We start from the raw sequence: 16,452 nt of genomic DNA on the forward strand, positions 1-16,452 counted from the left end.
AGGGTCACATACAATACCCTCCGCTGGGTACAGAAATCATATATCTATATAGGGTCACATACAATACCCTCCGCTGGGTACATAAATCATATATCTATATAGGGTCACATACAATACCCCCCGCTGGGTACAGAAATCGTACATCGAGTCACATACAATACCCTCCGCTGGGTACAGAAATCAAATATCTATAGGGTCACATACAATACCCTCCGCTGGGTACAGAAATCATATATCTATAGGATCACATACAATACCCTCCGCTGGGTACAGAAATCATACATCTATTGGATCACATACAATACCCTCCGCTGGGTACAGAAATCATATATCTATAGGGTCACATACAATATCCTCCGCTGGGTACAGATATCATATATCTATAGGATCACATACAATACCCTCCGCTGGGTACAGAAATCATATATCTATAGGATCACATACAATGCCCTCCGCTGGGTACAGAAATCATACATCTATTGGATCACATACAATACCCTCCGCTGGGTACAGAAATCATATATCTATAGGATCACATACAATACCCTCCGCTGGGTACAGAAATCATATATCTATAGGATCACATACAATACCCTCCGCTGGATACAGAAATCATACATCTATAGAGTCACATACAATACCCTCCGCTGGGTACAGAAATCATATATCTATAGGATCACATACAATACCCTCCGCTGGGTACAGAAATCATATATCTATGGGATCACATACAATACCCTCCGCTGGGTACAGAAATCATATATCTATAGAGTCACATACAATAGAGTGAAATGTTACTCCATCACGTGTTCTACCGGCACCTCCCATTCTTTTGACTATCCCCATCCTGTTTTTGATATTTGATATAAACAATAAGTTAAAAAAAAACATTTTGCAGTTAACAGAAATGTGTAGTGAAAACTCATCATATATCAGTTAGATTTCTGAGTAGTTTAGTAGATTAAAACATAAGAATGCCAATCTATACAAATACTTCTGTATATTGTACGCTTCATTCCCGCAGTGTTTTGAGGAAATATTTCCGGTAGCTATTCTTTCGTGTTTTTCTTTTATAGTATATATTTTTCAACTATTGTTATTCAAAAATATTTATAGACGCTTTCCTTGATGTGTATTCCACAGGATTGCGGGGTAAGAAATTGAGAAAGGAAGCACAGCAAATCGCCTTGAATTTAATAGATGAAAACATTGTATGCAACACAGATTTTCCAAATAACTCACAGGCACCTGAACTGTGAATAGTTTGTAAAGATCTTATGCACATACCCCCTTCTAGAAATTATATGTACATTAGTATCTCACAAGTGGTCATCTCTAAAGCTTACAGAAGGTTGAAACTGACTATTCAGAACGACTTATGAGAGTGATCGGTGGGGAAATAACATATTTTGGATAAATTATTGGTTCTTTCTAGAAGAAGATCTGTAAGATCTATACAAGCTATCCACATTTCAGGTTTTCCTGTGAATAACTCTGAACTAAACATAACTGCAAGAAGTGAAAAAAAATATTTGATGGGTATCAATTTACCAGAGCGCATACCGGGTGACAAAATAATGAAGATGCACGGAGACCCCAACCCGTTTAATGAGGAGGAACCTAAAGAGTTGAAAGAACTCTTAAGTACAAGGATATTGTTATTGTAATTTTGGTTCGGACTTCAGTGTTTTGAAGCAGTTCTATTGGAATAAATACAAATGCCACGTACTAGTCCGTGTTACATTGCAGTAACTTTCTAGATCGTCACCGATAAGTACATGACGTGGGCTGACCCCCTTGTCTCACGCCCTGTGTGACCTCACTAGACAACATCCACTAAAGATAAGCTGAGGAGGTGACATTGGGAAGTACGGTAAGACAAAGTTTGTTTTCAGTTGGCAGAAATACTTTATTCAAATGTAAACTGGCGTTTATAGAATTTATCAAAATTAATAATTAATTTTAAATGCATGGATACATTGGGATACAAATAGATAACAGCTAGGAATGGAATACACGTGCATTCTGTCGTGCACTTAGTTATTAATGAATAATGCGGTAACTAAAGTTGATGACGGTGGGTAGGGTGGCATATCATTAAAGAAATTCAAACTTTGCTCATGCAATTCAGCACCAGCAGGAATGCATGCTTCTTACTGGCTCGTCTTCATCATGCTTGGGCCCTGCACGGTGTTTAACAAGCGCGCCAGTATCAATACATAGCGTCAAAATTACATAGACCCGGCTTCTCATGAGGCATTCTTGATGTGGCAGTAAGTTGTCAAACTGGGATTATCTGCGATTTCTCCCTGCGACAGGATCAGGATAGCTTGAACATCCCATCGGGATCCCGGTTAGAATAGGTCCTCATTACCCCTTGCTTGTCATAAGAGGCGACTAAATGGGGCGGTCCTTCGGATGAGTCAGCAAAAACAGAGGTCCCGTGTCACATCAGGTGTGACATGATAAAGATCCCCCATGTTCAAAGGCCGTAAGCACTGACCATAGGTCTAAATTATACAACCGGCAATGGTGACGTCTCCATATGAGTGAAAATTCTCTAGAGGGACGTTAAACAATATATAATCAATCAATCAATTCAGTGTGTCAGATGTGTAGAACGAGTTCAGATTGACTCATAGTCCACTGAAAGAAAATTCAGGGGTTAAATAAATTTAAGGTCACTTTGTATTGTAGACCGATGAGAGTGTCAGAGATGAAAAACAATACTTTCACTGCCCCTAATGGAGATGATGCAACAAATACAAAAGCCTTCCTAGCTGTGTTTAACCTAATCTGAAGCCTGTATTTACATGGTACAAGTTAAAAAACAAGAAACTAAACAGTTTATGAGACAATTGAGGTTCTCACTACGTAACTGCATTTGAGGGATTGATAGAAGGTAGAACAATTTCATGATGACATGGTTATTGTACATGTAGTTCAGTCAGAGAAGGATTGATAGAATTTCCATGGGCACTAATTGTGCTCCTTCATTAGCTGACCAGTTTTTATATTCTTCCAAGGAAGATATATCGACGACGTTTTATCTGTCAACAATAATCATTTTATTCATTTATTGATTCGATAAATCCCAGTGAACACGAAATAAAAGACACCACAGAGTCTTACAAATATGCTTCATACTTAGATATTTTATTTAACATATATGTTAACGGTAAATTAACAACTCAACTTTATGATAAATGGGGTGACTTCAGCTTTTCATCGTCAACTTCTCATATTTAGGTAGCAGTATTCCATTATCACCTGCATATGATGTTTATGTCTTTCAACTGATTCGATACGCAAGAACTTACAAGTATGGTCACTTTTTAAATCGAGACATGTTACTGAAAAATAAGTTTATATTACAGGGGTTGCAACACTCTCGCTTAATGTCAGCATTTTGCAAATTTTGTGGTCGTTATTGCGCTCTACCAATTCAACCTGTCATTGGGTAAAATGCTGTCTGACATGTTTCATACCAATATGCCGTTATTTACACACTGATTTTGAATACAGAGTACCCCGTTTTCCCAATCGCGAAAAAGGGTTCACGGCGAGTATGACCAGTCGACATTAACTGGTTACACCCGCCATTAGCCCTATATCTTGATCAGGTAAGCGACGTAATCCGTAGTCAAAACCAGTATCGAAAGAACAGCCCAACAACTGGTATAAAATACATTAGACAACATTCGACCAAGTGATAGGTTGTATTTGCAAATTAGATCATTATAACAACCAGAGAATTTGCAAAATGTTGACATCAAACGAGACTCTTGAAAAACCTATAGCATAAACTATTTTTACAATAGCTTGCCTAGATTTAAAAATTGATCATACGCAGAACATGTTCTCGTGTATCGAATCAGTTGAGAGACATACAGTGATAATGGAATATTGTTACATAAATATGGGAAGTTGACACTGGAGAACCTGAAGTCATCTTGTTTGTCATACTGTTGCGTTGTTGGTTTTCCGTTGACATCTATGTTTAATAAAATATCTAAGTATGAAGCATATATTGATGACTTTGTGGTTTCTTTTATTTTGAGTTCACTGTAATATATGAACGAAAATCAATATTGTTGATATATACATTTGTATCTCGGTTCTAAGAAAGTTAAAAAGACACTAGACAAATATAGGTCTAGCACGATCATCCCATATCAACTGAAGTAAATGATATAGGGCTCACGGCGGGTGTGACCGGTCGACTGGGGATGCTTACTCCTCCTAGGCACCTGATCCCACCTCTGGTGTGTCCAGGGGTCCGTGTTTGCCCAACTATCTATTTTGTATTGCTTGTAGGAGTTATGAGATCGATCACTGTTCCGTTATTTTAACCTTTCATTCGGCATCGAAGAATTATATGAATTGATAATGCTATAGAATTTTTATTTCAGACGATCTCGAATTGAAATAAAAGCAACCCGTCAACTGGATGAAGTTCCCTCAATAAACGGAAATGGACTGAAGCTCTCATATTTCCCTTTAACTGGGAATTGTTACGAATAAATCCACTTTCGCTATAAATGATTGTGACGCTGGTCCAGAGAAGAAAGAATGTGGCCGAAGTGTACCAGTGTTGCTGGTCAGACAGTCATTTTGACAGTCAACTATACACTGTATGCCAATACTGACGGGGCTCCAATCAAGCCTATTCCTTACTTGGAAATTTTCTTGAAAATTTTCTTCTACCTGCTAGTTTTCTTGTTGGACCTTATAGGAAATTCAGTCGTTATATTTACTATTTATGCAAACAAGCGGATGAGGACATCGTCCAACATTCTCATCGTAAACTTGGCTGTATCCGATATTCTGGTTGGCTGTTTCTGTATGTGGGTACACCTTGGGAACCAAGTCAGTCACAACTGGCCTTTTGGATCGTTCCTCTGTAAATTTGAAACCTTTGTACAGGGTAGGTATATCCTTTGAAATTACTTATGAACGTAGAGTGTGTTGACTTAATTATTGATAGCTAATTATCTATAGGTCTGTGTGTGTTGCATTTTGTTAGTTGATCAATTAATTTTCAAAAGATAGGAAGGTAATATCATTTCTTAATTAGTGCTATATACGTCATCGATTAATTGTTATTAGTCCGATATCAATATTGGTGGAAAATAATACAACGTCACAAATTACCTTTTCTGCTAGACTCTTCCTTGCTAAGATACTGGTCACATATGACTATAATGAACTATTACCATGATTAATCAATAGTATCCATGTTTCACTAGACTATAGCTAATCAAAGTATCAGACTTTGTACTTCTATAGGTACATCTGTATCTATGGTTTCCTGTAGTATTTATGTTATGGTACCCTGGAACCTGTTTGTACATATGCATGTTTGTGTAAACCCTTTGTTTTCTCATGAGGATACAGGTTAAAATAGATTACCAGTACTCCTCGCGTATTGTAAGAGGCGACTAAATGGGGTGATCCTTCGCATGAGACCGCAAAACTCGAGGCTCCGTATCACAGCAGTTGTTGCACGATACTCGAAGGTTGTAAGCCGCCAGTGGTGACGTCTCCACATCAGTGAAATATTCTCGAGTCGCACGTTAAACAGTATACAACCATCCAACCTATTATTAGACTAAGAGTAAAGGTCATTAAGCATACTATTAATAGTATCTAAATGAGAGGTCATGCCCTCCTCTGTTGGGAAATGATTTAAAACATAGGAAATTCAAGTTGTTTACATGATGGGACGGATCTTTTCCACTGGAAGATAATTAGAAACTATGAAATAAACCTGTGTATTAAAATCTTCGTAAGAACCCCTGCACTAGAAAAGTCAAAACGTGCATGAAGGTTTTTCTTTGATAATGAAAAGTTCGTTCAAACTATGACTCCAAAGCTTTGGATAAAACCACAATAGGTATGTAAACTTGTACAATGAATATTTGTAGAAAATTCTCAAGATCTAATGCTTGTAAATATAGACAATTTCAATGCAAAATTAAGTATTGTCATATAAATTCAAACCATGTTTTCAGGAACAAGGGTAACTGCAATAGGGATTTAAAGCTTTATTTGGAATATACAAAATAATTCATTAGAATAATCTCCTGATAATCCAGACTACAGTTTGTCCAAGTTTGTTCAACTGTTCTTTTGTAGTATTGTTTAAACTATTTACATAATCTTTTCTTTAAATCTTATTTTGAAAAAAAACTATACGATTAGAATTGTCAAACTAATATTTAAGCGATGATCTTGTAGTGTAGATAAAAATTCCGAAGATTCTTTAAAGTATGGACGTTTTAACTTCTGGGTTAACAACTTAACAGAAAATGGAAATGATAAGACAGCGTATCAGGTTTCAACAGTTTCGTTTAAAGTCAACATTTCACAAATTCTATGTTCATTTTTATGATCTAGTTTGCCAATACAACCTATCATTAGGTCAAATGCTGTCTGGCGTGTTTCTTACCTATTGTTAGGCCGTTCTTTATACACTGATTTTGACTACGGATTACTCCGTTTACCTGATCAAACTATAGGACTCATGGCTGATATGACTGGTCGACAGGAGATGCTTGTTCCTCCTAGGCATCTGATCCAACCTCTGATGTGTCCAGAGGTCCGTGTTTGCCCAACTTTTATATTCTTTGTGGGAGTTATGAGATTGATCATTGTTCTTGTCTATTTTCAAAAACGTTTAAGTATGAAGCAGAAGTGGACGACTCTGTGGTGTCCTTTATTTCGAGTTCACAGGGATATGTCGAATTGACATGAATGAAAGATATTATTGTTAGTGGATAAAACGTTGTCGATATATCTAAATGTCGAATTGAAGGTTACAGCAAGATATTTGTTCTTCTCATGTAGACGTTTTTGAAGAAATTCTGCTTCATATGAATATAAAAACAGGTCAGCTAACAAAGGAGCACCATTCTTGCCCATGGAAATTCCAACAGACTGTTGACAGATCTGATCACTAAAGATCACGAAAATATTGTCAATGGGGAACTCTAGCATATTTTTTATTTCAACTTCAGAGTACTTGTGCGTGGGATCAGAGTGGTGTTTAACAAAATAATTTTTTGGATGACTGATCACTAGATATGAATATTTCCATTATCCAGTTTTGTTGAAAAAGCAACTGTCTATGATGTCAAAATGTCTAGTCTTTAATTTCTCGTGAGGAATGGTCGTGTAAAGTGTTGAAAAGTCATTTGTTTTGATGTTGTTGTTTATTGTTACTTTCATTTTGATGATATCACATTTATAAAAATTTCTCTTGCAGTTGTCGCCGTTGTTTCTAGCGTGGTGACGCTAACTTCCTTATCCATCGAGAGATTCCTTGCGGTAATGTTTCCAATGAAAGGTAAACTATCCAATAAAATGTTGACATTTTTAGTAGTATTCTCTTGGATAGCCGCCATTGGAACAAGTGCACCAAATTTGAAGGTACGGCAAAAACTGGAGGTTCAGTGGCGGAATCGCCGAGATGTTTGGTGTGACGAGATTTGGCCGAGATTTTACACAGACACAAAATGTAATTCTGACCAGCCTGGTCGCAGGAGTTATTACGTTTTCCTATCTGTGTTTATGTATTTTATTCCCATGATTGTGATGATGGTAGCATATGGATTGATGGGATTAAAGCTTTTTCTTAGACGAATTCCGGGACATGAAATCCATGCAACAAACGAAGCTCACTGTAATGCTCGTAAAAAGGTACTGTAATGTATTGCATGCTAATGAAAGTAATCCGTTTAATGCTCACAAGTTGAGTTCTTTCATAACTTATCTTTAATTTATTCCACATTAATCAATATATCATTCACATTGTAATACCTGTCCTATCAGTCACATTGTAACATCTGCCCTATCATTCACATTGTAACATCTGTCCTATCAGTCACATTGTAACATCTGTCCTATCAATCCCATTGTAACACCTCTCCTATCAGTCACATTGTAACATCTGTCCTATCAGTCACATTGTAACATCTGTCCTATCATTCACATTGTAACATCAGTCCTATCATTCACATTGTAACACCTGTCCTATCATTCACATTGTAACACCTGTCCTATCATTCACATTGTAACATCAGTCCTATCATTCACATTGTAACACCTGTCCTATCATTCACATTGTAACACCTGTCCTATCATTCACATTGTAACATCAGTCCTATCATTCACATTGTAACACCTGTCCTATCACTCACATTGTAATATCTGTCCTATCATTAACATCGTACCATCAGTCCTATCAGTCACATTGTAACACCTGTCCTATCAGTCACATTGTAACATCTGTCCTATCAATCCCATTGTAACACCTGTCCTATCAGTCACATTGTAACATCTGTCCTATCAGTCACATTGTTGCATCTGTTCTATCAGTCACATTGTAACATCAGTCCTATCATTCACATTATAACATCCGTCCTATCATTCACATTGTAACATCTGTCCTATCAGTCACATTGTAACATCTGTCCTATCAATCCTATTGTAACACCTGTCCTATCAGTCACATTGTAACATCTGTCCTATCAGTCACATTGTAACATCTGTCCTATCAGTCACATTGTAGCATCTGTTCTATTAATCCCATTTTAACACCTGTCCTATCATTCACATTGTAACATCAGTCCTATCAGTCACATTGTAACACCTGTCCTATCATTCACATTGTAACACCTGTCCTATCATTCACATTGTAACATCAGTCCTATCATTCACATTGTAACACCTGTCCTATCAGTCACATTGTAATATCTGTCCTATCATTAACATCGTACCATCAGTCCTATCAGTCACATTGTAACACCTGTCCTATCAGTCACATTGTAACATCAGTCCTATCAGTTCCATCGTAATATCTGTCCTATCATTAACATCGCACCATCAGTCCTATCAGTCACATTGTAACATCTGTCCTATCAATCCCATTGTAACACCTGTCCTATCAGTCACATTATAACATCTGTCCTATTAGTCACATTGTAACATCAGTCCTATCAGTCACATTGTAACACCTGTCCTATCAGTCACATTGTAACATCTGTCCTATCAGTCACATTGTAATATCTGTTCTATCAGTCACATTGTAACATCTGTCCTATTATTCACATTATAACATCTCTCCTATCATTCACATTATAACATCCGTCCTATCATTAACATCGTACCATCAGTCCTATCAGTCACATTGTAACACCTGTCGTATCAGTCACATTGTAATACCTGTCCTATCAGTCACAGTGTAACATCTGTCCTATCAGTCACATTGTAACATCTGTCCTATTATTCACATTGTAACATCTGTCCTATCAGACACATTATAACATCCGTCCTATCATTAACATCGTACCATCAGTCCTATCAGTCACATTGTAACATCTGTGCTATCAGTCACATTGTAATATCTGCCCTATCAATCACATTGTAACATCCGTCCTATGAGTCACAATTTAATACCGTCCTATTAGTCACATTATAATGTCAGTTATATTATTAACATTGTAACATCTGTCCTATCAGCCAAGTTGTGCGAGTAGCAATTGTCTGTTGGTTACGGAATTCGCTACGTAACCTTGAGGTTCGGCTTCGATCTTCAATTTTCAATTCTTGAAATATTAATATGAATGATGTGATAAAATAAAAGATGGTGGCTATAAATAAACTTCCTTAATCCCTACTATTTTTTGCCATAATAGCTCTGGAAAACGAGGGTTAAATCTTTTACAGGTACTTCGAATGTTCTTTGTGGTATTAACGGCCTTTGTCGTCTGCTGGACTCCTCAACAGGCGCTCATACTATACATGGTGTACAGAGACACAACGCTAATGGTAAAGTATTCCTATTTGTATATCATTTCCCAGGTGAACCATTACATTAAGCGTTAATGTTTTGGGAAGTCATTCGAAACTGATCTTTATATATGTAAGGATAGGATAGGAACTATCTAGGTTGCCGATACAACCTGCCATTGGTTCAAATGCTGCCTGACATGTTTCATACCAATTGTAAGGCCGATCTGATTTTGACTACGGATAACTCTGTTTACCTGATCAAGATAGAGAGCTCACTGCGGATGTGACTGGTCGACAGGGGGTGCTTACACCTCGTAGACACCTCATCTCACTTCTGGTATATCCAGTGGTCCGTGTTTGCCCAACGCTCTATTTTGTATCCTTTATAAGACTTATGATATTGATCATATTATCTTCACCTTTTCATAACAAGTGTTTTAGAAGACATGTTCTATTCATAAGATGATAGAAGTATACATAATACCGAAAGCTGTTCTTTTTAGGTCCCTTCTTTTCTGAAGGATGTGAAATATATGGCACTGTTTATTGCGTACAGTAACAGTGCTATTAATCCTATCATCTACGCTGGAATGAGTGAAAAGTTTAGGAAAGGCTTCCAGGACGCTACAAAGACTATTCACAGATGGTATGGAAGAAACAGAATTCTACCAGGTAATTGCGCATACTCAGAAAAGAAAGATTGATCTGAAACATAACATCAGTTTAGCAATCCGCAGGTCTTACTTTTTAATGTAAAGCAAAACAAATTAATGAACCCACAACAGCATTTAAGGTATTTAATGTATAACGATCATATTTTACATATTAAAAATGAAAAAAAGTAGAAAAAATTGAAGATAATGAACAATGATCAATCTTATAAATCCTATAAAGTATACAAATCCGAGAGTAGGGCAAACACATCGGAGGTTGAATCGGATGTCTTCGAGGAGTAGGCATTCACTGTCAACCGGTTACACTCGTCATGAACCATATATCTTTATGGTAGAATATTTTGACAAGGAGTAATATACAATTCTTATTGTTCATTTTAAACTGTTTGTTTATTTTTAAAAAATGAAAATAACGAACATTATTCAATCTAGTAATACCTATAACGTACTATACAAAATTACATGTAAGAGTAGGACAAATATGGTATTGAAGAATTAAGGGAAAATGATATCATAGTCGAAACATCGATGCAAAAATTCTAAACCTTTCTATGAGACACGAAATTAATCTCAATCGAACCCTGATAATAGAGGAAGCGACGCACTGGTGGACATTACGTGTAAAGTCAGAAAACGATGAAATAAAATCAATCAAAGCCAGCTGTAAACAGTAGACAACAACGTCCATCACTCTTTGCCTTGTCCTATCAATGTTATCGGATAAGAAGACAGAGGTGGAGTAGTTTTAGCAATAAATTCAGAATATATTTGATACTTGACAAAAGGGGATGCTTACTCCTCCTAGGCACCTGATCCCACCTCTTGTATGTTCATGGGTCCGTGTTTGCCCAACTCTCTATTTTGTATTGCTTATTGGAGTTATGAGATTGATCACTGTCCGTTATCTCTCACCTTTCATACTTGGCAAAAGTCTTGCAAATGCTTTCTACACGGGATACTATAACCACCCCACATAGGTTATGTAATTTGGCGGTATCGTAGTTGAAAAAGGAACAACTCATACCTGTAATGAAACCCATAACCACTGCATAAATAGCTTGACCGATGCCCACTGTTCATCTTTCTCATCACCACCACTACCACACAGAAAATGTTGACTTTAGGGTTAATACGCATTGGTCAAAAGTAATTTTCAATTTAAAAATTAAAAAAAGATCTCCGTGACATAGCATATTGTCCAAGATAGTTCGAAGACATTTTGGCGACAGAACAAGGATTAGGTCACCTTCCAAACATTGTTTTGAAATGTAATTGCTATAGACTGGTACCGATTTTCCAAGACATTTTGAACATTGGAAAATATTCCGTGAATTTGAAAACGAACTGTATACATGTATCGATCACATTACAGGGACCATCTTGTGAAATACATTGGTCCCAACCACACTTTCATGATATGGACATGGGATACCTAGAATGAATATTCTATCAAAACCATTCATTTTATACGAACTCGGTTATATTACAAGTTCCTCGTGATTTATTATCTGCGAGCGCAGTAATTGTTAGTATTGTTGGTTTCTCTTCATTTGGATGTAAAACTTATACGGTACCAATTTTGATGCACCAGATGCGCATTTCGACAAATAATGTCTCTTCAGTACGGCGGCGTAGAGAGGCCAAGTAAAAAAATATATATTATTCGTTCGGACGAATTAGTAATTCGTTCGGACGAATTAGCAATTTGTTCGGACGAATTAGCTATTCGTTCGGACGAATTAGCAATTTGTTCGGACAAATAAGTTATTTGTTCGGACATATAAGTTATTTGTTCGGACGAATTAGCAATTCGTTCGGACGAATTAGCTATTTGTTCGGACAAATTAGTAATTCGTTCGAACGAATTAGCAATTTGTTCGGACGAAGTAGAAATTCGTTCGAACGAATAAGTAAATTTGTTCGGGCAAATAAGTAATTTGTTCGGACGAGTTAGCAATTTGTTCAGACGAATTTGTAATTAGCTATAAGGTAACGCCAATGCCGCAGTGAAACATCATAAAGTGGTGGTTGGGAGGCACAAAACTTAAATTGGGGCAGATACTAAAATGAGATTCAATTCCAAAATTTTCCATATAAACATCATGAAGATGGCGACGGTAAATACAGTAAACTACATAACCACCCCAACCCCTGAAATAACAAGCTAAAAATGACAAAAAAAATTCGATAGGACAAAATGATATATGCTGTCTTTATAGAGAGCTCTGTAGATACATGTACATGTAGGTACATGTATACATACCTATACAGAGTTCTATAAGCTTGTAGGGAGGGTTGGCAGCGGATACTCGTCAGGGACGTAGCAACAGGGAGGGAGGGGGACAGGAAGGGCCTGGTCCTCTCCCCACTTTTTATCTTTTTGGTCCGGCTGACCCGACCCCACCCCCCCCCCCCCCCACTCCTTTTTGGCTGGCCCCAAGCTTCCCCCTTTTAAAAACGATGCTACGCGCCTGCTCGTGTCCCCATAACACTTTCAAAAGTAGGGAGTGGGACAAGAGTATGTTTGTGCCCCCTCCTTACACTTCTGGGAAATTTATGTTCTAAAATTGTTGGGCCCCTAATTGCTATAAAGAAAAATTGGTATAAAATTTGGATATCCAGATTTGCGTTGACAAAACTTTGATAGGCTCTGATTGGCGCATAATTGCATTATTGTCGTCCTATACAAAACTTTAGTTTCTTATTGAATGTGTTACACTCCGTTGTACAGAAAATTTTCATTTAATTTACTTTTGCCCGGGGAGGGGGTTTGAGGCCTACCTCAAACTTTTAAGACTGAGCAAGGTGTAGAGATTCCCACAATTGTTATTTCAGGGGTTTGGGTGTGTGTGTGAAGTTTACTGTATTTACCGTCGCCATCTTCATGATGTTTATATGGAAAATTTTGGAATTGAATCTCATTTTAGCATTTGCCCCAATTTAAGTTTTGTGCCTCCCAACCACCACTTTATGATGTTTCACTGCGGCATTGGCGTTACCTCATAGCTAATTACAAATTCGTCTGAACAAATCGCTAATTCGTCCGAACAAATTACTTATTTGCCCGAACAAATTTACTTATTCGTTCGAACGAATTTCTACTTCGTCCGAACAAATTGCTAATTCGTCCGAACGAATTACTACATGTAATTTGTCCGAACAAATAGCTAATTCGTCCGAACGAATTGCTAATTTGTCCGAACAAATTGCTAATTCGTTCGAACAAATTGCTAATTCGTCCGAACAAATAACTTATTTGTCCGAACAAATAACTTATTTGTCCGAACAAATAACTTATTTGTCCGAACAAATTGCTAATTCGTCCGAACGAATAATATTTTTTTTTTACTTGGCCTCTCTACGCCGCCGTACTTCAGTGATGCTCAACCGAAATGTTTGAAATCCGAAATAACTATGAAGTTTTAGATCTAAATATAGCCAAAAACAGCGTGCCAAACAAGTGGAGCCAAATTCGTCCAAGGATAAGAGCTATGCATGAGGGAGATAATCCTTAATTTTGAAATGAATTTCTAAATTTTATAACAGCAATTAAATATGCATCCGTATTTTCAAGCTATAATTCTTGCATTATCTTTATCACACTGCTAATTGGTTAGACAAGGTAGGAAATGTAGGTTCATTGCATATGGTATTTCTCTCATAGAACGGAAAGCTTTTTTTTTTTTTTTGCTCCTCCGGGTTATTTACATTAGCGTGATCCTCCGATTTGGAAGGAAGATAACTAAAATGCGTGGATTATGGACATGTTTACAGTTCCACTGTGTGGCAATGTTCATCTTCCATTGAAAGAGCAGAGATTGCACAGTGTGCGCCAACTCTTTCACGGTTTTACCTGTACTCTGGTGAATAAGGACATGTGTACATACAAACACAACGTTGTGAGATACTGAAAAAACTACCGGGTTACATAACATTGACAAACACAAGTTCTGTTCTGTTTTATACGCAGTGAATACGTGAAAGATGAGACTAGTAACACATAAAATGCTTTTCGATTCAACAATGAATACAGTTATAACATTATTAATGTAATATATGCTCTTCATCATCGTTTGGACAATCTTTGTCATTCATGGGAAATAAAATAAGGATATCGATCCCATGTTGTGATGAACTAGAATTACTTCTAATGCACATATTCTTTTTAAATCTCTCGACCTTATGCAAGGCAATGATAACGAAAAGTCGCACAGTAATTTGGAGCCTCTAAGATTTCATTCAGTGCATAATAATTTTATTTATTACTGGACGGTCTACAGGAGGAAACGACCGTCGATTACATGTCTTTGAATTCTAAAAAAAAAAAAATGAACCTCAAGTTGGAGTTTTCTTTTATTTGAGCCGTCAAAATTTGAGCAAAATCTTCGACTTAGGTCCAAGTTTTGAACGAAGTTTCTCTTGCAGAACTGCTCGAATAAGACAAGAAGTGCTATGTTTTCGAGTATTTCTGGAAGGAATGTGATTGAATGCCAGAGGTGTTATAAATCTATGCTACTAGGTACAAATGTTGTTAAAACGACAATATGAATGCGATGGTATGTGCTAGACAATCATTGACCACAGGAAGCAATTCTTATACAAAACAATTCACAAGAAGGACCTTAAACTACATCATATAATCATTTAAAAGCATGTTAATCAACGCATTAAAGAGGGAAATGAATTATGCAAGATTTCCATTGACAAAAATATCTACATTAAAATTTCTTAGACATTTAGAAAAGTAATTTTGTGAAACCAGGAACGATGGCAATGCAGTATTTTGCATACGTAGAAAATATTTTGCCTCTATTCCTCACAGATGCGATACGTTTGAAACTGATCGTCACACTTTATGGAAGTTCTGAGGATATTAATCTTGTTTTATCAAATCATAATGCAGATCTAATGTGTCCTATTTTCTGCAGCTAACAATAGCGATAGAAGCAGACGTCACTCTACCCTTAACGTTTCCATGGAGGAAATATTCCACTCAAGCAAGGAGAAAGATGGCATCTCTTCCAGCAATACTATACCAGAATAGATATATTCAGTTAAATTCACGGTAGAATGTTTTGACAAGCAATAATATACAATTCTTTTCATGAAATAAATATTGTTCATTTTTACTGGGTTATGAAAAAGTGAAGATAAAGAACAGTTATCAATCTCGTAATTCCTATAAAGAACAACATTAAGAGTAAGACAAACATGGACCCCTGGACATGATGAGGTGGAATCAGGTGTCTAGGAGGAGTAAGATCAGCCTAACAATTGGTATGAACCATGTCAGACAGCCTTCAGTCTAATGACAGGTTGTACATGCATTTGTAAATTAGATCGTTATAACGACCATATAATTTGCGGAAAGCTGATTTCCAACGAGACTGTTGAAACCCCAGTAACACCATCGTATTTTTTCAGTTCCCTGTTTCGATTTGGTAACTGATCATACACAGAACATGCTCTTAAGTATCGAGTGAGTTGTGAGAAGTTTAGCAATGTTTTATATCTATTTTTTGTATATTTAGTCTCTGATGAATCTCAGATAGAGCTAAATTCAAACTAACTTCATACAAGCCAGCTTTGTGAATTGATGAATTACCCTTGTAATAAAAATGACAAAAATACCCCAGATCCAGTTAAACAAAAGCTTGGATCATTTTTGCCGTATATGCAAATGACAATGCTCACGTCAATGAATAGGCTATATTTAGAAATTGTAAGACTTCTTCCCTCCAAATGACCTTGACATATGCCTGCATTATATGTGCGCTCATTTCAGACTTGTTGCAGATCCCAATGATTCCATGTTGACAGCATGACATATTTGCCAAACATTCTTTTACCATGACATTATAAGTCTGATCTTATATTTCTGAACTTGAAGCTTAAGTAACTCCATACTCGCACTATCATGAGTTCAAAGTAGGAAATATGTATTGATTTTTACTTAGTGTAGTTTATATCAATGAATGATACA

The 16,452-nt window shown here is 36.7% G+C and overlaps 1 protein-coding gene across 2 annotated transcripts; it reads left to right on the forward strand.

Moving 5' to 3' along the window:
• Nucleotides 1-1,805: 1,805 nt before the first annotated feature.
• Nucleotides 1,806-15,583, forward strand: LOC125667480 (neuropeptide FF receptor 2-like). Of its 2 annotated transcripts, XM_048901007.2 has the most exons (6): nt 1,806-1,873; nt 4,413-4,927; nt 7,268-7,701; nt 9,730-9,831; nt 10,299-10,467; nt 15,398-15,583. In XM_048901007.2, the coding sequence occupies exons 2-6, from the start codon at nt 4,573-4,575 to the stop codon at nt 15,511-15,513; spliced, it is 1,176 nt and encodes a 391-aa protein (XP_048756964.2). In that variant the 5' UTR covers nt 1,806-1,873; nt 4,413-4,572; the 3' UTR covers nt 15,514-15,583. The 2 variants fall into 2 exon arrangements, with proteins under 2 accessions (XP_048756964.2, XP_048756965.2); XM_048901008.2 differs by lacking the exon at nt 10,299-10,467 and having other exon boundaries at nt 1,816-1,873.
• Nucleotides 15,584-16,452: the final 869 nt, after the last annotated feature.

This window comes from Ostrea edulis, chromosome 10 (genome assembly GCF_947568905.1).
Source record: "Ostrea edulis chromosome 10, xbOstEdul1.1, whole genome shotgun sequence".
NCBI lineage: Eukaryota > Metazoa > Mollusca > Bivalvia > Ostreida > Ostreidae > Ostrea > Ostrea edulis.